Source organism: Bufo gargarizans, chromosome 6 (assembly GCF_014858855.1).
Source record: "Bufo gargarizans isolate SCDJY-AF-19 chromosome 6, ASM1485885v1, whole genome shotgun sequence".
NCBI classification, from domain to species: Eukaryota; Metazoa; Chordata; class Amphibia; order Anura; family Bufonidae; genus Bufo; species Bufo gargarizans.
Genome location: NC_058085.1, coordinates 378,632,722 through 378,654,544, shown reverse-complemented (window position 1 = coordinate 378,654,544; position 21,823 = coordinate 378,632,722). Strand labels below are relative to the sequence as shown.

Here is a 21,823-nt window from a genome sequence, read left to right as displayed (position 1 = left end):
TGCCTCTTATGCTATATACTCCAGTGTACATTGCCTCTATATACTCTATATACCTCCCCCTATACCATATACTCCAGTGTACACTGCCTGTATATACAGTACCTCCTATACCATATACTCCAGTGTACACTGCCTCTATATACAGTACCTCCTATACTATATACTCCAGTGTACACTGCCTCTATATACAGTACCCCCTATGCCATATACTCCAGTGTACACTGCCTCTATATACTCTATATACCTCCCCCTATACTATATACTCCAGTGTACACTGCTTCTATATACAGTACCCCCTATGCCATATACTCCAGTGTGTACACTGCCTCTATATACAGTGCCTCCTATACTATATACTCCAGTGTACACTGCCTCTATATACAGTACCTCATATACCATATACTCCAGTGTACACTGCCTCTATATACAGTACCTCCTATACCATATACTCCAGTGTACACTGTCTCTATATACAGTACCCCCTATACCATATACTCCAGTGTACACTGCTTCTATATACAGTACCCCCTATGCCATATACTCCAGTGTGTACACTGCCTCTATATACAGTGCCTCCTATACTATATACTCCAGTGTACACTGCCTCTATATACTCTACATACCTCCCCCTATACTATATACTCCAGTGTTCACTGCTTCTATATACAGTACCCCTATGCCATATACTCCAGTGTACACTGCCTCTATATACCTCCCCCTATACTATATATTCCAGTGTACACTGCCTCTATATACAGTACCTCCTATGCCATATACTCCAGTGTACACTGCTTCTATATACTCTATATACCTCCCCCTATACTATATACTCCGGTGTACACTGCCTCTATATACAGTACCTACTATGCCATATACTCCAGTGTACACTGCCACTATATACAGCACCTCCTATGCCATATACTCCAGTGTATACTGCTTCTATATACTCTATATACCTCCCCCTATACTATATACTCCAGTGTACACTGCCTCTATATACAGTACCTCCTATGCCATATACTCCAGTGTACACTGCTTCTATATACAGTACCCCCTATGCCATATACTCCAGTGTGTACACTGCCTCTATATACAGTGCCTCCTATACTATATACTCCAGTGTACACTGTCTCTATATACTCTATATACCTCCCCCTATACTATATACTCCAGTGTACACTGCCTCTATATGCATTACCTCCTATACCATATACTACAGTGTACACTGCCTCTATATACAGTACCTCCTATGCCATATACTCCAGTGTACACTGCCTCTATATACTCTTTATTTACCTCCCCCTATACCATATACTCCAGTGTACACTGCCTCTATATACATTACCTCCTATACTATATACTCCAGTGTACACTGCCTCTATATACAGTACCTCCTATGCCATATACTCCAGTGTACACTGCCTCTATATACTCTATATACCTCCCCCTATGCTATATACTCCAGTGTACACTGCTTCTATATACAGTACCCCCTAGGCCATATACTCCAGTGTACACTGCCTCTATATACTCTATATACCTCCCCCTATACTATATACTCCAGTGTACACTGTTTCTATATACAGTACCCCCTATGCCATATACTCCAGTGTGTACACTGCCTCTATATACAGTGCCTCCTATACTATATACTCCAGTGTACACTGCCTCTATATACAGTACCTCCTATACCATATACTCCAGTGTACACTGCCTCTATATACAGTACCCCCTATACCATATACTCCACTGTACACTGCCTCTATATACAGTACCTCCTATGCCATATACTCCAGTGTACACTGCCTCTATATACAGTACCTCCTATACCATATACTCCAGTGTACACTGCCTCTATATACAGTACCCCCTATGCCATATACTCCAGTGTACACTGCCTCTATATACTCTATATTCCTCCCCCTATACTATATACTCCAGTGTACACTGCCTCTATATACATTACCTACTATACCATATACTCCAGTGTACACTGCCTCTATATACAGTACCTCCTATGCCATATACTCCAGTGTACACTGCCTCTATATACAGTACCTCCTATACCATATACTCCAGTGTACACTGCCTCTATATACAGTACCCCCTATGCCATATACTCCAGTGTACACTGCCTCTATATACCTCCCCCTATACTATATACTCCAGTGTACACTGCCTCTATATACATTACCTCCTATACCATATACTACAGTGTACACTGCCTCTATATACAGTACCTCCTATACCATATACTCCAGTGTACACTGCCTCTATATACAGTACCTCCTATGCCATATACTCCAGTGTACACTGCCTCTATATACAGTACCTCCTATGCCATATACTCCAGTGTACACTGCCTCTATATACAGTACCTCCTATACCATATACTCCAGTGTACACTGCCTCTATATACAGTACCTCCAATGCCTTATACTCCAGTGTACACTGCTTCTATATACTCTATATACCTCCTCCTATACCATATACTCCAGTGTACACTGCCTCTATATACAGTACCTCCTATGCCATATACTCCAATGTACACTGCCTCTATATACAGTACCTCCAATGCCATATACTCCAGTGTACACTGCTTCTATATACTCTATATACCTCCCCCTATACCATATACTCCAGTGTACACTGCCTCTTTATACAGTACCTCCTATACCATATACCCCAGTGTACACTGCCTCTATATACAGTACCTCCTATGCCATATACTCCAATGTACACTGCCTCTATATACTGTACCCCTATGCCATATACTCCAGTGTACACTGCCTCTATATACCTCCCCCTATACCATATACTCCAGTGTACACTGCCTCTATATACAGTACCCCCTATGCCATATACTCCAGTGTACACTGCCTCTATATATTCTATATACCTCCCCCTATACCATATACTCCAGTGTACACTGCCTCTATATACATTACCTCCTATACCATATACTCCAGTGTACACTGCCTCTATATACAGTACCCCCTATGCCATATACTCCAGTGTACACTGCCTCTATATACTCTATATACCTCCCCCTATACTATATACTCCAGTGTACACTGCCTCTATATACAGTACCTCCTATGCCATATACTCCAGTGTACACTGCCTCTATATACAGTACCTCCTAAGCCATATACTCCAGTGTACACTGCCTCTATATACAGTACCTCCTATACCATATACCCCAGTGTACACTGCCTCTATATATAGTACCTCCTATGCCATATACTCCAGTGTACACTGCCTCTATATACAGTACCTCCTATACCATATACTCCAGTGTACACTGCCTCTATATACAGTACCTCCTATGCCATATACTCCAGTGTACACTGTCTCTATATACTCTATATACCTCCCCGTATACCATATACTCCAGTGTACACTGCCTCTATATACAGTACCTCCTAAACCATATACTCCAGTGTACACTGCCTCTATATACTCTTTATATACCTCACCCTTTACCATATACTCCAGTGTTCACTGCCTCTATATACAGTACCTCCTATACTATACGCTCCAGTGACCACTGCCTCTATATACAGTACCTCCTATACTATACGCTCCAGTGTACACTGCTTCTATATACTCTATATACCTCACCCTTTACCATACGCTCCAATGTACAGCGCCAGCTCCTGGGCAACAGCTTTTCCTGTGAATTCTCTGGATTTAGGGCAGAGCCTGCATTCAGCTGCCGGAGTTCCTGGTATTGTTGATGGAGCTGAGATTAGTTTTTATCCGATCATTCGCTCCAATATTCAGCTCGAGCAGCGACGACAATACCGGGAAATGCTGCGGAGGCTGCAGATCGGACTCCACCTCGTGGGGCTGACTCCTCCGCTGTGCTCATACTTGGCCAGAATGTTTTTGGAGTCAGTTCACATTCTGCTCCCTTCAGAAAGAACTTCGCAGGTCGTCTGCGATATTTACCTTTTAAGTGACCAATACAGTTCCGGTAATGCTGGGATCTTACTGCCACGCTCCTGTCCACACATATCGCTGTGCACCGCAGCGGTCTCTCTGGAGGACCCAGCACATCCCCAAATTCCACAGCCAGTCCATTCATTTCAGTGGAACTGTGTAATGCTTCATTTCTCCTGTGGGGGCGCTGCAGGGAATTAAACAGTTGCTGCACCTGATCATTGAGGGCCCTGCAACGGAAAATCCTCAGAGCTGCACATTTTTCCGAGACCTTAAGAGATTCACCAAAATTGAGCGCCCCTTTAAGGATGCAAAATCCCGTTACTGTCAATCATGGTGCAGACTTTGGGGCAGATATATCAAGCAGTTTTTGCCACTTAGTCGCAAATTATTATTAATTATTACATTTCACTTCTCTCGCTGCTTTTCAAAAGTAGTGAAAAATGGGGGGCGGCATCGCAGAGGGGGCATCGCAGAGGGGGCATCGTAGAGGGGGGGCATCGCAGAGGGGGGGGCATCGCAGAGGGGGCATCAGAGAGGGGGCATCGCAGAGGGGGCATCGCAGAGGGGGGGCATCGCAGAGGGGGCATCGCAGGGGGGCATGACCTCATGCAGCCCAACAGAAGATATGTCACATTTATTAAGAGGCCTGTACTTCTTTATAAATCGGGTGCATTTTACACCAACTGACTTCTCACTAAGGGCTTGTTCACACCGTGTTTTGCGGTCTGCAAATTGCGTATCCGCAAAACACGGATACCGCCCGTGTGCCTTCCGCAATTTGCAGAACGGACGGCCCTTTATAGAAATGCCTATTCTTGTCCGCAAAACGGACAAGAATAGGACATGACTTATAATTTTTGCGGGGCCACAGAACGGAGCAACGGATGCGGACAGCAAGTGGAGGGCTATTCACATCTTTTGCGGCCCCATTGAAGTGAATGGGTCCGCACCCGAGCAGCAAAAAATGCGGTTCGGATGCGGAACCAAACCACGGTCGTGTGAATGAGCCCTAAGACTGGTGCATGTAACTCCAAGCTTATTATAGCTAACCCTTTGTGTTTCAAATCTTCATCATTATCAAGATCTCTGCTTGCTGTGAAGGAGAATACTCTTGTTTCCATTCAGAGGCTGAAAAGCTGTCCTGATCTGGTCCTGCGCAGAGTTGATTGGTTTGTTACAATGTATGTACAACCTCTCTCCTGAGCCAGTTGGGTTTGTTACAATGTATCAGTGCAGGTGAGAGCTCTGAGCCTGGAGTCCCGCACAGGAGCGGTGTTGCTGCTTTGTGCCGCTCACAGAGGATGACGCTCTGCTCGTACCAAGTGCAAAAGTTCAAATCTAATAAATGCAACACGTTAAATAGCAGTTAAATGCACATTTCTCGTATTTGTCACCAGAGACACCCCCCCCCCCCCCCCCCCCGACCGCAGGAGGAATGCAGAATTTCCACAAAAACATTCACAAACGCAAATACGAGGAGACTAAGTACACATCCTATAGAAAACGAGCCGCCGAGAACGCAGCTGCGCCATTCACTTCACTGGGGCCTCGCCATCTGTCACTCCTTATAGACTCCAATAAAGATGTCTTTTACCACCGACCTCGTCCTTGAGACGTCTTCTGTGAATTTTATTCTTCCAGTTTTGAGTTTATATCTGATCCTGGGAAAGCTGGATGACGAGCAGTATGGCTGCCCCAGCTCTGACAGTGGCTGCCCCAGCTCTGACAGTGGCGGCCCCAGCTCTGACAGTGGCGGCCCCAGCTCTCACAGTGGCGGCCCCAGCTCTCACAGTGGCGGCCCCAGCTCTCACAGTGGCGGCCCCAGCTCTCACAGTGGCGGCCCCAGCTCTCACAGTGGCGGCCCCAGCTCTCACAGTGGCGGCCCCAGCTCTCACAGTGGCTGCCCCAGCTCTCACAGTGGCGGCCCCAGCTCTCACAGTGGCTGCCCCAGCTCTCACAGTGGCTGCCCCAGCTCTCACAGTGGCTGCCCCAGCTCTGACAGTGGCTGCCCCAGCTCTCACAGTGGCTGCCCCAGCTCTCACAGTGGCTGCCCCAGCTCTCACAGACCCCTGAATGGCCCATGTAGATGGGTCGATCCCCCAACTGCTGAAATACTAAGTGACTGCCAATGTGCAATCACAGCTGACGGCAGGTTATTCCTAGAGTCCTGTACAGCAAATCTGCCTGTGCAGGCGCCTCCCCTCCCCCCATCATTACCTACCTATAGAAAGTATACATTCAGGGCGATGGAAAAGCTGAGTGATAATCTAATGAATTAGAAGCTCCCCCTATAGGGTGACATCAGAAGTGAATGATATCATACCTACTGCAAGCCCAAAGTGCACTTATGGCCTTTGGTGCACCGTATGGCGGCATTTTATGGAAATATTTCCCTCTAGAAGCAAAGCTATTAACACCCCCACATCAGTTGGCGGTTATACGGAGGTACAGAATGGGCCCACAGACCACTATAGGCGCCATATTACAGCTCCATACAACATGTGGCCTGATAGTATCCGGGTACTGGTCACATGGCCCATACGTGTACATGCGGTATAACCATACAGCTACACCGTACAGTGCAGTTAACAGGGATCCAGAAAGAAACACTTTCAGTTGTAATTCCGCCGCCGCCGCTTTATGGAATGATATTTGTCATTCTTTCTGCTTCTTGAGATTAAGAAAGGGCATTCATTCAGCAGGGATCGCGCACAATGCGCGGGGCTTCCTGTGTTTTATTGCGCCCTGCGATGTGTCTGATGAAGCTGACGGATGGCGGCAGGTGTTTGGGGGGTAATTAAGCCACAAGTGAGGAGACACCTAATTCTTAATGATGAGACGTGATAATGGCTCTGCTCCCATTAGAAACGTAAGAGGGAAATGAAGGGAATGGTTGATGCAACGGCACCAGAAGTGCAAGCTCCTGGGCCAAGAATGTGTTTTAGGGCTTGTTCACACGACCGTATGGCTTTTTCAGTGTTTTGCGGACCGTTTTTAATGGATCCGTTGTTAAATTTTTGTTTCCGTTGTGTTTCCGTTTCCATTCAATTTTTCCGTTCCGTAAATACAGTAAATACATAGAAAAAATTGGGCTGGACATAACATTTTCAATAGATGGTTCCGCAAAAAACGGAACGGAAACAGAAGACATACGGATGCATTTACGTATGTGTTCCGTTTTTTGGCGGACCCATTGACTTGAATGGAGCCACGGACCGTGATTTGCAGACAAGAATAGGACAAGACTCAAAATCTAGCGGAACGGAATTGCAGACATACGGAAACAGAATGCTCACAAAGTACATTCAGTTTTTTTTGCGGACCCATTGAAATTAATGGTTCTGTATACGGACCGTATACGGAACGCAATAAACGGCCCGTATACGGAACGCAAAAAACGTTCGTGTGAATGAGCCCTTAGGCTTCATGTACACAATCATATTTTTTGCCGGCATCTGATCCGCATCCATATATATATATATATACAGTATATGTTCCGCAGCGCTGCAAAAAGATAGAACGTGTTAATTTTGTCCGCATTTGTACAATAGCGTGGAATGTGTTGAACAGAAAAACGCGGGGCGCACGCGGACGGTGCATGAGGCCTTATGTGCGATCTAATAGATCATACAACTATCTAAATGAGAGGCGCAATAGGCTGCACTACCAGGTCTGACCACCAGGTGATGATTACAATGTACAGCATTCAGGGCAGTATTTATATACACCAGACCTGCAATAAGCCCCAACCTTACCCCCCCCCCCCCCACCCCCCTATCCTGGCCACACTCCCAGTACTAACCTCTAGACAGCCCTGTGTTCTCATGATGCCGGTGACATAGTAATGGTCAGACTGTGCCCACACTAGAGCCAGCAGCAAACATGGCACTGCCACCTTACAGCTATTCCCTCCACTTGTGTCCATGTAGTAGTGCGGGCAGCAGTGCCAGGGCAGTACTGACATCAGCACGGAGCTGCCCAAGTAACTTCCGGAGCCAATCAAGATTCACAGAAGTAAATCACTGAGGCTTCAAAAGCTAAATTATAAATAAGAAAATAGGGAAAAAATACAAATATAAAAATTAAATGTAAATAATAAATGTGAAAAAATATAAATAATAAATGATAAATATGGAAAAATCTAAGGATCAAAAATATAAGTAATAGATGTGAAAAAAAATATAAAAATACCATAAATAATACATTTTGAAAAATATAAATCCAAAAATGAAAAAATGTACATAATAAATGTGAAAAATATATAAATAAAAAATGTAAATAATAAATCATAAATGTGGAAAAATATAAATATCATAAAAATATAATAAAAATAATAACTAATAAATGTGGAAAAAAAACTAATAAAATGTAAATAACACATGTGGAAAAAAAATCAAAAAATGCAAAACATAATAAATATGGAAAAATATTAATATAAAAATTAAAAAAAATAATAATAAAGAAAAATAAATATCATATACAAAAAGTCCATACTAAATAAAAATTATAAACCTAAAATAAAATAATATGGGGAAAAAATACAAATATAAAAATGATAATAATAAATCATAAATAGGAAAAATGTAAATATCATTAAAAAATATAAATAACTAATAAATGTGAAAAAAAATGTAAATATTCATAAAAAATTATAAATATGGAAAAATCTAAATATAAAAATGTTAAACAATTAAATAATAAAAAATAATATATATATATATATATATATATATAAAATAAATATAATATACAAAAATTCCATACTAAATAAAAATTATAAAGCTAAAATATAAATAATTAATGTGGAAAAAATATGAATCTAAAATTTTAACTTAAAATATTAAAGTCTAAATAGTAAATGTTAAAAAATATAAAAAAAACTGTAAACAATAAATAATAAAAACAATTTATAAATAATAAATATAAAAAATAACTAAAATAAAAAATAAAAGCTACATAATAAAATTTTTAAATAAAAAACATAAAGCTAAAAAATGTATTTGATTTATTTTATGCACATACAGAGCGCTACCATATTCCACAGCGCTTTACAGACAATAGCAACCTACTGTCCCCAATGGGGCCCACAATCTAAGGTCCCTATCAGTCTGTCTTTGGAGTGTGGGAGGAAACCGGAGGAAACCCACAGAAACACGGAGAGAACATGCAAACTCCATGCAGATGTTGTCCTTGGTCAGATTCGAACCTAGGACCCCAGCGCTGCAAGGCACCAGTGCTAACCACTGAGGCACTGCTAACCACTGAGCCACCTATAAATAATATTTAAAAATCAAAATATAAAAATAAAATCTAAATAGTAAAGGTTGAAAAAAATATAAATATAAAAATGCAAACAATAAATATAAAAAGTACCTAATAAAAATATATAATACAAAATACATAATAAAATGAATATCTAAAATAAAAATTATAATTATAAAATAGAAATAATAAACAAAAATAACAAATGGTCATTAACAAAAATATAAATATTATATTAAAAAAATTATAGAATTCTAGCTTTAACCGAAAGCAGAACAATCCCCGGTTCATACAATTTGATGTCTTTTCTCAAGCTGCTTCTGATCGTCTTCAAAAGTTTTTTTCCAGCTGTGTAGTAATAGAACAATATGGTCCCCTCACCCAATATCACTGTATGACGAGGCAGATTTACTGCACAGGGGTCTAGAATACTGACCACACCTGTAACACCTGTAAGAGCGGCCATATTGGTTGTCACTCAGCTTTCCCAGAACTGGATATACATATACAGGTCCTTCTCAAAAAATTAGCATATTGTGATAAAGTTCATTATTTTCTGTAATGTGCTGATAAACATTAGACTTTCATATATTTTAGATTCATTACACACAACTGAAGTAGTTCAAGCCTTTTATTGTTTTAATATTGATGATTTTGGCCACAGCTCATGAAAACCCAAAATTCCTATCTCAAAAAATTAGCATATTTCATCCGACCAATAAAAGAAAAGTGTTTTTAATACAAAAAAAGTCAACCTTCAAATAATGATGTTCAGTTCTGCCCTCAATACTTGGTCGGGAATCCTTTTGCAGAAATGACTGCTTCAATGCGGCGTGGCATGGAGGCATCAGCCTGTGGCACTGCTGAGGTGTTATGGAGGCCCAGGAGGCTTCAATGCGGCGTGGCATGGAGGCAATCAGCCTGTGGCACTGCTGAGGTGTTATGGAGGCCCAGGAGGCTTCAATGCGGCGTGGCATGGAGGCATCAGCCTGTGGCACTGCTGAGGTGTTATGGAGGCCCAGGAGGCTTCAATGCGGCGTGGCATGGAGGCATCAGCCTGTGGCACTGCTGAGGTGTTATGGAGGCCCAGGAGGCTTCAATGCGGCGTGGCATGGAGGCAATCAGCCTGTGGCACTGCTGAGGTGTTATGGAGGCCCAGGAGGCTTCAATGTGGCGTGGCATGGAGGCAATCAGCCTGTGGCACTGCTGAGGTGTTATGGAGGCCCAGGAGGCTTCAATGCGGCGTGGCATGGAGGCAATCGGCCTGTGGCACTGCTGAGGTGTTATGGAGGCCCAGGATGCTTCAGTGCGGCGTGGCATGGAGGCAATCAGCCTGTGGCACTGCTGAGGTGTTATGGAGGCCCAGGAGGCTTCAATGCGGCGTGGCATGGAGGCAATCAGCCTGTGGCACTGCGGAGGTGTTATGGAGGCCCAGGAGGCTTCAATGCGGCGTGGCATGGAGGCAATCAGCCGGTGGCACTGCTGAGGTGTTATGGAGGCCCAGGAGGCTTCAATGCGGCGTGGCATGGAGACAATCAGCCTGTGGCACTGCTGAGGTGTTATGGAGGCCCAGGATGCTTCACTGCGGCGTGGCATGGAGGCAATCAGCCTGTGGCACTGCTGAGGTGTTATGGAGGCCCAGGATGCTTCAATGCGGCGTGGCATGGAGGCAATCAGCCTGTGGCACTGCTGAGGTGTTATGGAGGCCCAGGATGCTTCGATAGCGGCCTTAAGCTCATCCAGAGTGTTGGGTCTTGCGTCTCTCAACTTTCTCTTCCCAATATCCCACAGATTCTCTATGGGGTTCAGGTCAGGAGAGTTGGCAGGCCAATTGAGCCCAGTAATACCATGGTCAGTAAACCAGTTACCAGTGGTGTTGGCGCTGTGAGCAGGTGCCAGGTCGTGCTGAAAAATGAAATCTTCATCTCCATAAAGCTTTTCAGCAGATGGAAGCATGAAGTGCTCCACAATCTCCTGATAGCGGCTGCATTGACCCTGCCCTTGATAAAACACAGTGGACCGACACCAGCAGCTGACATGGCCCCCAGACCATCACTGACTGTGGGGACTTGACACTGGACCTCAGGCATTTTGGCATTTCCCTCTCCCCAGTCTTCCTCCAGACTCTGGCACCTTGATTTCTGAATGACATGCAACAGTCCAGCGCTGCTTCTCTGTAGCCCAGGTCAGGCGCTTCTGCCGCTGTTTCTGGGGAATGCGGCACCTGTAGCCCATTTCCTGCACACGCCTGTACACGGGGGCTCTGGATGTTTCTACTCCAGACTCAGTCCACTGCTTCCGCAGGTCCCCCAAGGTCTGGAATCGGTCCTTCTCCACAATCTTCCTCAGGGTCCGGTCACCTCTTCTCGTTGTGCAGCGTTTTCTGCCACACTTTTTCCTTCCCACAGACTTCCCACTGAGGGGCCTTGATACAGCACTCTGGGAACAGCCTATTCCTTCAGACATGTCTTTCTGTGTCTTACCCTTCTGCTTGAGGGTCAATGATGGCCTTCTGGACAGCAGTCAGGTCGGCAGTCTGACCCATGATTGCGGTTTTCAGTAATGAACCAGGCTGGGAGTTTGTAAAAGCCTCAGGAATCTTTTGCAGGTGTTTAGAGTTAATTAGTTGATTCAGATGATTAGGTTAATAGCTCGTTTAGAGAACCTTTTCATGATATGCTAATTTTTTGAGATAGGAAATTTGGGTTTTCATGAGCTGTGGCCAAAATCATCAATATTAAACCAATAAAAGGCTTGAACTACTTCAGTTGTGTGTAATGAATCTAAAATATATGAAAGTCTAATGTTTATCAGCACATTACAGAAAATAATGAACTTTATCACAATATGCTAATTTTTTGAGAAGGACCTGTAGATGAAGTGGCTATGCAGAAACCTTACCTAGGAGCTCGTTAACACAAACGTTTTTTGCGTTCCGTATACGGGCCATTTTTAGTGTTCTGTATATGATCCGTATACGGAACTATTCATTTCAATGGTTCAGCAAAAAAAACGGAATGTACTCCGTATGAATTCTGTTTCCGTATTTCCGTTTTTCCGTTCCGTTAAAGGATAGAACATGCCCTATTATTGCACGCAAATCAAGTTCTGTGGCTCCTTTCAAGTCAATGGGTCCGCAAAAAATAGGGAACACAAATGAAATGTACTCCGTATGTCTTCCGTATCCGTTCCGTATCTATTGAAAATGTTATGCCCAGCCCAATTTTTACTATGTAATTACTATATACTGTATATGCCATACAGAACAACAGAACAGAAAAACGGAATGGAAACTGAAACACAATGGAAGCTAAAAACGGAAAAACGGATCAGTGAAAAACGGACCGCAAAACACTGAAAAAGCCATACCTTCGTGTACATGAGCCCAAAGAAAAAGACGACTCAAGAACGTGGACCTGAGAGCGGCGGGACCCCTGCAGGTGCCCACACCCAGCAGTAGCGCTCCCTTCTGTGCACAGCTGGCAGCGCAGCCTCCTATTGTTATCATACAGAAGCTCCAGGCAATAAAATGGGGCAACTTCCAAAAATAACATGAAATGGCACCAGAAAGTTCAGAGCTGCAGCTTCACTGCCAAGGGAAACATACGGACATAAGCCCCACCCGCCACATATGACACGGATGTTACCTGTAAGGTCAGGGAGCACACAAACTGTTTTTTTTTTTTTACTTTTCCGTTCTTTGCGCTCCGTATACGGAACCATTAATTTCAATAAATCGCAAAAAAATTGAAGGTACTCCGTATGTCTTCTGTTTCCGTATTTCCGTTTTTCAGTTCAAAGATAGAACATGTCCTATTATTGTCCGCATAATGGACAAGGACAGTACTGTTACATCAGGGGCCAGCTGTTCCGTTCTGCAAAAAAAAATGAATGCACACGGACGTCATCCGTATTTTTTGCGGACCGCAAAATACTGAAAAAGCCATACGGTCGTGTGCAAGAGGCCTAAGTGGGGGTCTCTGGAGCTGTAGTCCCCTACCTCTCCATATCTCACGCTTTTGGGTAAACTTTCATTACTGGTTCAACGATTATCTGTAATTTTTGCATATTAAATGCCCCCATCTGACCAAAGCCATGTATACCAGGTAATCTGCTCAGAAGCCCCCAGAGCCCGTCCTGTAAACAACGTCAGGAGGAGAAACAGGACAAGAACAGGCTGCAGGGGGTGCTTATAACAGTGCAGGAGTGATATAAGATATCAGTCACATGTATGGATATAACAGGTACAAACAGCAGACAAATCACAGTTTACTGCAGTTATAACTGCGAAATCATCACTAAATGCATTTGTCCTCCAAAACCTCCATGTGAAAAATCTGCAATACCTGAAATTCATCCACTTTTGAAACACTAGAGTTAACATTTCCACAGCCTGAAATGGCTGATAACAGGGAGCAATAGACTGTATTCTCCTGTCCTACAGTCATCCTCTGCCCTGAAATGGCTGATAACAGGGAGCAATAGACTGTATTCTCCTGTCCTACAGTCATCCTCTCCCCTGAAATGGCTGATAACAGGGGGCATTAGACTGTATTCTCCTGTCCTACAGTCATCCTCTGCCCTGAAATGTCTGATAACAGGGGGCAATAGACTGTATTCTCCTGTCCTACAGTCATCCTCTCCCCTGAAATGGCTGATAACAGGGAGCAATAGACTGTATTCTCCTGTCCTACAGTCATCCTCTCCCCTGAAATGGCTGATAACAGGGGGCAATAGACTGTATTCTCCTGTCCTACAGTCATCCTCTCCTCCCCTGAAATGGCTGATAACAGGGAGCAATAGACTGTATTCTCCTGTCCTACAGTCATCCTCTCCTCTGAAATGGCTGATAACAGGGAGCAATAGACTGTATTCTCCTGTCCTACAGTCATCCTCTCCCCTGAAATGGCTGATAACAGGGAGCAATAGACTGTATTCTGCTGTCCTACAGTCATCCTCTCCCCTGAAATGGCTGATAACAGGGGGCAATAGACTGTATTCTCCTGTCCTACAGTCATCCTCTCCCCTGAAATGGCTGATAACAGGGGGCAATAGACTGTATTCTCCTGTCCTACAGTCATCCTCCCCCTGACATGGCTGATAACAGGGGGCAATAGACTGTATTCTCCTGTCCTACAGTCATCCTCTCCCCTGAAATGGCTGATAACAGGGGGCAATAGACTGTATTCTCCTGTCCTACAGTCATCCTCCCCCTGACATGGCTGATAACAGGGAGCAATAGACTGTATTCTCCTGTCCTACAGTCATCCTCTCCCCTGAAATGGCTGATAACAGGGGGCAATAGACTGTATTCTCCTGTCCTACAGTCATCCTCTCCCCTGAAATGGCAGATAACAGGGAGCAATAGACTGTATTCTCCTGTCCTACAGTCATCCTCCCCCCTGAAATGGCTGATAACAGGGAGCAATATACTGTATTCTCCTGTCCTACAGTCATCCTCTCCTCTGAAATGGCTGATAACAGGGGGCAATAGACTGTATTCTGCTGTCCTACAGTCATCCTCTCCCCTGAAATGGCTGATAACAGGGGGCAATAGACTGTATTCTCCTGTCCTACAGTCATCCTCTCCCCTGAAATGGCTGATAACAGGGAGCAATAGACTGTATTCTCCTGTCCTACAGTCATCCTCTCCTCTGAAATGGCTGATAACAGGGGGCAATAGACTGTATTCTCCTGTCCTACAGTCATCCTCTCCCCTGAAATGGCTGATAACAGGGAGCAATAGACTGTATTCTCCTGTCCTACAGTCATCCTCTCCTCTGAAATGGCTGATAACAGGGGGCTATAGACTGTATTCTCCTGCCCTACAGTCATCCTCTCTCCTGAAATGGCTGATAACAGGGGGCAATAGACTGTATTCTCCTGTCCTACAGTCATCCTCTCCCCTGAAATGGCTGATAACAGGGGGCAATAGACTGTATTCTCCTGTCCTACAGTCATCCTCCCCCTGAAATGGCTGATAACAGGCGGCAATAGACTGTATTCTCCTGTCCTACAGTCATCCTCTCCCCTGAAATGGCTGATTACAGGGGGCAATAGACTGTATTCTCCTGTACCACAGTCACCCTCCCCCTGAAATGGCTGATTACAGGGGGCAATAGACTGTATTCTCCTGTCCTACAGTCATCCTCTCCCCTGAAATGGCTGATAACAGGGGGCAATAGACTGTATTCTCCTGTCCTACAGTCATCTTCTCCCCTGAAATGGCTGATAACAGGGAGCAATAGACTGTATTTTCCTGTCCTACAGTCATCCTCTCCCCTGAAATGGCTGATAACAGGGAGCAATAGACTGTATTCTCCTGTCCTACAGTCATCCTCTCCCCTGAAATGGCTGATAACAGGGAGCAATAGACTGTATTCTCCTGTCCTACAGTCATCCTCTCCCCTGAAATGGCTGATAACAGGGAGCAATAGACTGTATTCTCCTGTCCTACAGTCATCCTCTCCCCTGAAATGGCTTATAACAGGGAGCAATAGACTGTATTTGCACAACACATGGTGAGAAGAGATCCTGCAAGGTTAGCGTCCCTTTAAGGGATGGTCTGGCCATCATCCTCATCATTACACCTGTGGACACTGAGGCTGTCAGTCATCAGACCCCTGGAACCAGTAGTGGCTGCAGTGAGAGCAGTGCTGGGTCAGGACAGAGCACACCGGCAGCAGCCATACACCTGTGCCCAGCACAATGCAGCAGTCAGTGCTTGGAATAGAGGTAGTGGGAGAAGCAATGCTCTGCAACCCCTTACCCTGCTCTCCATATGCACGCTACTGCATCAGAATAACAGCAATGGGCACATTGCAATGATCTGCAGAGCCCTTTGCCCAGCCTGCTGGCTACATCCTGTTCTGCACAACTGTCCTCCAGTCACACCAGTCACCAGCAAGGTGAACGCCACTTACCTTTAGCAGACATGTTGGGGGAGGGGGGTGATGGCTGGATGTGCAGAGGTGCCCCCTGCTCGGTGGATGGATGGTGCACACACGGCCGGGATCCCCAGCACTGGAGGGTGGGTCTGCCCAGCCTGTCTACTCCTGTGTGCCTGCCTAATATGACACTGAACCAGGAGGAGGAGAAGGAGGAGGAGGCTGCAGGAGGGAGAGATACAATGTATACATGTGATCTATACAAATAATACAAAGTACAAATGTGATACGTACAAACGATACAATGTATCACTGCAGCTGCCAATCATCCCCACATGCACTGTACCCCTCCCTGGAGACACAGGATCACAGGCTTAGATACCACAATATACAGTAGTGCACACCATGAGATACAGACACAGCAAACAGTAGCACACATGATAGGATTAGATACAGACACAGCAAACAGTATCACACATCATAGGATTAGATAAGGACATAGCAGAAAGTATCACACATTATAGGATTAGATACAGACACAGCAGACAGTATCACACAGGATAGGATTAGATACACAGCTCAGCAGACAGTATCACACATGATAGGATTAGATACACAGCTCAGCAGACAGTATCACGCATTATAGGATTAGATACAGACACAGCAGACAGTATCACACATGATAGGATTAGATACAGCCATAGCAGACAGTATCACACATGATAGGATTAGATACACAGCTCAGCAGATGGAATCACACATGATAGGATTAGATACTGAGACAGGCAGTATCATACATACATGATAGGATTAGATACAGACATAGCAGACAGTATCACGCATTATAGGATTAGATACAGACACAGCAGACAGTATCACACAGGATAGGATTAGATACAGACACAGCAGACAGTATCACACATTATAGGATTAGATATAGATATAGCAGACTGTATAACATATGATAGGATTAGATACACAGCTCAGCAGGCGGAATCACACATTATAGGATTAGATACTGAGACAGGCAGTATCATACATACATGATAGGATTAGATACTGAGACAGGCAGTATCATACATACATGATAGGATTAGATATAGCAACTCAGCAGTTTCACACTCCATAGGAGTAGATACAGTGGCTCAACAGACAGTATCACATTATAGGATTAGATACATATATAGGATCAGACAGGTTAGACTTTACCTCCTTGATCCCTTGTGCCCCCATGAGCTAGATCATTCTCACAATATGGAGGCTAGTTGTAATACATTTGGAACTCTGATTACCATGTCATCATATGAGTGATGTCATCAGTAGGGGGCGTAGCTGTGAAAACCTCCCAGACATGATGTAGAAGCAGGTTGTCAGCAGTAATGAATCAGCACGGTGGCTCCGACTAAGGACAACACCTGCATGAAGTTTGTATGTTCTCCCCGTGTGTTCAAACATCATCCTGATAGGGAACTTAGACTGTGAGCTCCTCGAATGACAGCGAGTGCTGAGAATGTCTGTACAGCGCTGTGGAATATGTCAGTGATATATAAGTGATGAGAATGTCTGTACAGCGCTGTGGAATATGTCAGTGATATATTAGTGATGAGAATATCTGTACAGCGCTGTGGAATATGTCAGTGATATATTAGTGATGAGAATATCTGTACAGCGCTGTGGAATATGTCAGTGATATATAAGTGATGAGAATGTCTGTACAGTGTTGTGGAATATGTCAGTGATATATAAGTGATGAGAATGTCTGTACAGCGCTGTGGAATATGTCAGTGATATATTAGTGATGAGAATATCTGTACAGCGCTGTGGAATATGTCAGTGATATATAAGTGATGAGAATGTCTGTACAGCGCTGTGGAATATGTCAGTGATATATAAGTGATGAGAATGTCTGTACAGTGTTGTGGAATATGTCAGTGATATATAAGTCATGAGAATGTCTGTACAGCGCTGTGGAATATGTCAGTGATATATAAGTGATGAGAATGTCTGTACAGCGCTGTGGAATATGTCAGTGATATATTAGTGATGAGAATGTCTGTACAGCGCTGTGGAATATGTCAGTGATATATAAGTGATGAGAATGTCTGTACAGCGCTGTGGAATATGTCAGTGATATATTAGTGATGAGAATGTCTGTACAGCGCTGTGGAATATGTCAGTGATATATAAGTGATGAGAATGTCTGTACAGCGCTGTGGAATATGTCAGTGATATATAAGTGATGAGAATGTCTGTACAGCGCTGTGGAATATGTCAGTGATATATAAGTGATGAGAATGTCTGTACAGCGCTGTGGAATATGTCAGTGATATATTAGTGATGAGAATATCTGTACAGCGCTGTGGAATGTCAGTGATATATAAGTGATGAGAATGTCTGTACAGCGCTGTGGAATATGTCAGTGATATATAAGTGATGAGAATGTCTGTACAGCGCTGTGGAATATGTCAGTGATATATAAGTGATGAGAATGTCTGTACAGTGCTGTGGAATATGTCAGTGATATATAAGTGATGAGAATGTCTGTACAGCGCTGTGGAATATGTCAGTGATATATAAGTGATGAGAATGTCTGTACAGCGCTGTGGAATATGTCAGTGATATATAAGTGATGAGAATGTCTGTACAGCGCTGTGGAATATGTCAGTGATATATAAGTGATGAGAATGTCTGTACAGCGCTGTGGAATATGTCAGTGATATATAAGTGATGAGAATGTCTGTACAGTGTTGTGGAATATGTCAGTGATATATAAGTGATGAGAAAGTCTGTACAGCGCTGTGGAATATGTCAGTGATATATTAGTGATGAGAATATCTGTACAGTGCTGTGGAATATGTCAGTGATATATAAGTGATGAGAATGTCTGTACAGCGCTGTGGAATATGTCAGTGATATATAAGTGATGAGAATGTCTGTACAGCGCTGTGGAATATGTCAGCGCTATGTAACTGAGTAAAATAAAATAATAGATGTTACTGTAGTATAATGTGTGGATCTCATGTGTGATCATATGTTATTATGTAAGTGATGTCAACAGCAGGGGGCGGGGCTGTGACAACCTCTCACACATGATATACAGGCAGGTTGTCAGCAGTAATAGATGTTCCTGTAGAATAAGGTGTGTGGATCTCATGTCATTATATCAGTGATGTTATCAGAGGGGGGCGGGACTGTGACAACTTCTCCGACTAGATACATAGGCAGGTTGTCAGCACGTGTAAGGTGTGCATTAGTTATATTATCATACTGTCCTGATGACACGTTATAGACCGGCTCTGGCCCTTTAACCCTTCGGTGACGGCGTTATCACAGGGTTTGTCGGAGTTGGAGTGATTCATCCTCTCGGATAAAGGAGCTGTGTTATGGCTGGAATTACTCAAGCAGGTCGTATCCTGCGCCCCGATTCTGAGAGACCAATCAGGAGGCTGCGCTGTGACACATCACAGCAATCAGAGGGTTGTACTCTCATCATCCGCTCTCAGCCGCCGAGCCGGTTTGGTCACGTCCCTCTAATATTTTCATTCTTTTATATGATTGACGGTTTCTGCCATCAAAGGGTAAACTGCTTGTGATTGCGGGGATTAACGTCATTGTCTGCGCCACATTTCTGTGACCTCAGCGCTCCCACCCCCAGCAGCTCTGCTTTATGGGAAGGACCGACCCCCTCCCCCAACCAGTAGTCACCTTGAGGGTGTCAGCTGCTTTGTCTTTTCCTTGCAGATACATTTCCTGATATCACAATATCCTCCTCTCACCATTAGTGCTGATCCCTCCAGTCAGGATGTTTCCCACCGAACTTCTTATTCCAGATCTGCTTTTATACATTTTTCATACTGTGACAAATAATTCACATATTTAACCCAATCCTGACTTTGCTTGGGACTTGAGATGTGACCCATGTCTTGAGCCTGGTCTTCCTGGCAGAGCCGTACCTGTCCCCTTCTGACAGGTCTCTTCTGCAGGACTAGTATTGGGTTAGATTGTATGGGTTCGGCTCATCTGGCTTCTTAAAGGGGTTGTTCGGGATCAAAGTTTTCTTTTTTTTTAAGTGTGCTCACTGCAGGGGATTCTGGGTCCCCCCATATGTTTTAAGCTTCAAACATGAAGAAAGGGACGTCCAGGTATAAAATCTTCTGTACTTTATTCCATCATCATCATGGATACATCTTCAGTATCTTTTCTTACGCCTTTCGACCATAAGATCTCAGTCCGGCTGAGATGCTGAAGATGTATCCACGCTGATGATGGAAGATTGTGTGCCGCTCACACGGGTGCTGGGCTTCGCTTTCTTCACTTTACATTCAACTTCCTACCAAAATACGAGGACACGTCCATGACACGTAGGATTCCGCCTGTATCTCCCAGACACTTGGGAGATAACGGACTCCTGTTTTTATCAAAGAAATGTGACTTCTATGGAGAGAAATGGAGAGAAATCGTCTCATTAGATAAATCTGAGACGACCTCCCTGATCTCTAGGGGAGGATATTGTATATTATTTCATATCAGATCCCAGTGATCTTCCCCTATTGATCCTAAATCCTCACGGACATGGCAGGCAGTGGTATTTCATCAATGCCATTAACAAATTCACATTTTGTCCTAAAATTTGATGTCATTCGTCCATCCCTTTATGTCCCATAAACTCATCATAAATCAGCAGATTATTTCCACCACCATTAAGCATTATACGTCTTATAATTGATTAGACCACAATTGGCATTATATTCTAAGCCATACTTTATAGATAAATCTCTGCAATGCCTTATTATAATCTATAGTCTAATATATAACTATCATTTTTTTCCCAAAATGCCCATTCTTCCAAGGAAAATCATTACATTTTCCCAAATAGTGGTATTCATAATCGGCATATTTCTTTTAATGTCTATGGGCAGGGGTAAGATGTTATTAAAGGGACTCTGTCAGCTGGATTTTAGTAAAGAGCTTTTGCCATCACCACATCGGTCTCCACAACCAGTATCACTGCCATCTGTCTTGTCATTTTGTTAAAAAATAGCTTTTATTAATATGTAATGTGCCCAAGGGGCTGTCCCTCTGGCCGTTGGTGCCCAGCCGCGCCCATTCTCTAGGAGCCCAGCACGGCCCCACTGCTAATTATTCGCTCCTCTTATCGCTGATGGTGCGCAGCAATCTCGCACATGCGCCCTAGATCCACTGGTCAGCACCCGCGAGCGAAGTGCGCAGACAGCTGGCGCATGCGCGCTTCTTTCTCTGAGGCTGCTGCCAGGACACCGCGCGGGTGCTGGCCAGTGGATCCAGGGCCATTGTGTGAGATTACAGCGCACCATCGGCAATGAGAGGAGGGAAGAATTAGCAGTGGGGCGGTGCTGGGCTCCCAGAGAATGGGCGCAGCTGGGCACCAATGGCCAGAGGGACAGCCCCTTGGGCACATTACTGAGGTAATTACATATTAATAAAAGCAATTTTTTTAACAAAATTTCAAGACAGATGGCAGTAATACTGGTATATTTGAAAACAAATCGAGGAGACTGATGGGGTGATGTAAAAAGCTCTGTTACTAAAATCCAGCTGACAGAATCCCTTTAAAGCCTCTTGAGCCGTCTTGACAACCTGTAGACAACATTTTGGTTATAATTCTTTATGAGCACAATATTACTGCTCCTGCATTAGGTTGTCACCCAGCTCTCCCATACTGCTGAATGGAAAATATCCTTCATTAT

General features: G+C 44.0%; 1 protein-coding gene across 3 annotated transcripts in view; it reads right to left on the bottom strand.

Annotated features, from left to right (window-relative positions):
• The window catches only part of ABLIM1 (actin binding LIM protein 1), a 241,197-nt gene extending 224,934 nt beyond the window's left edge, over positions 1 to 16,263 (bottom strand). The window contains exon 1 of one of the 3 annotated variants that reach the window (XM_044296708.1): positions 16,134 to 16,263. In XM_044296708.1, the coding sequence (XP_044152643.1) occupies positions 16,134 to 16,146 (13 nt within the window). In that variant the 5' untranslated portion in view covers positions 16,147 to 16,263. Of the gene's footprint in view, positions 1 to 3,624; positions 3,760 to 16,133 lie in introns of those variants that run through there. The other 2 variants (XM_044296719.1, XM_044296709.1) reach the window with 2 other exon arrangements.
• Positions 16,264 to 21,823: the final 5,560 nt, after the last annotated feature.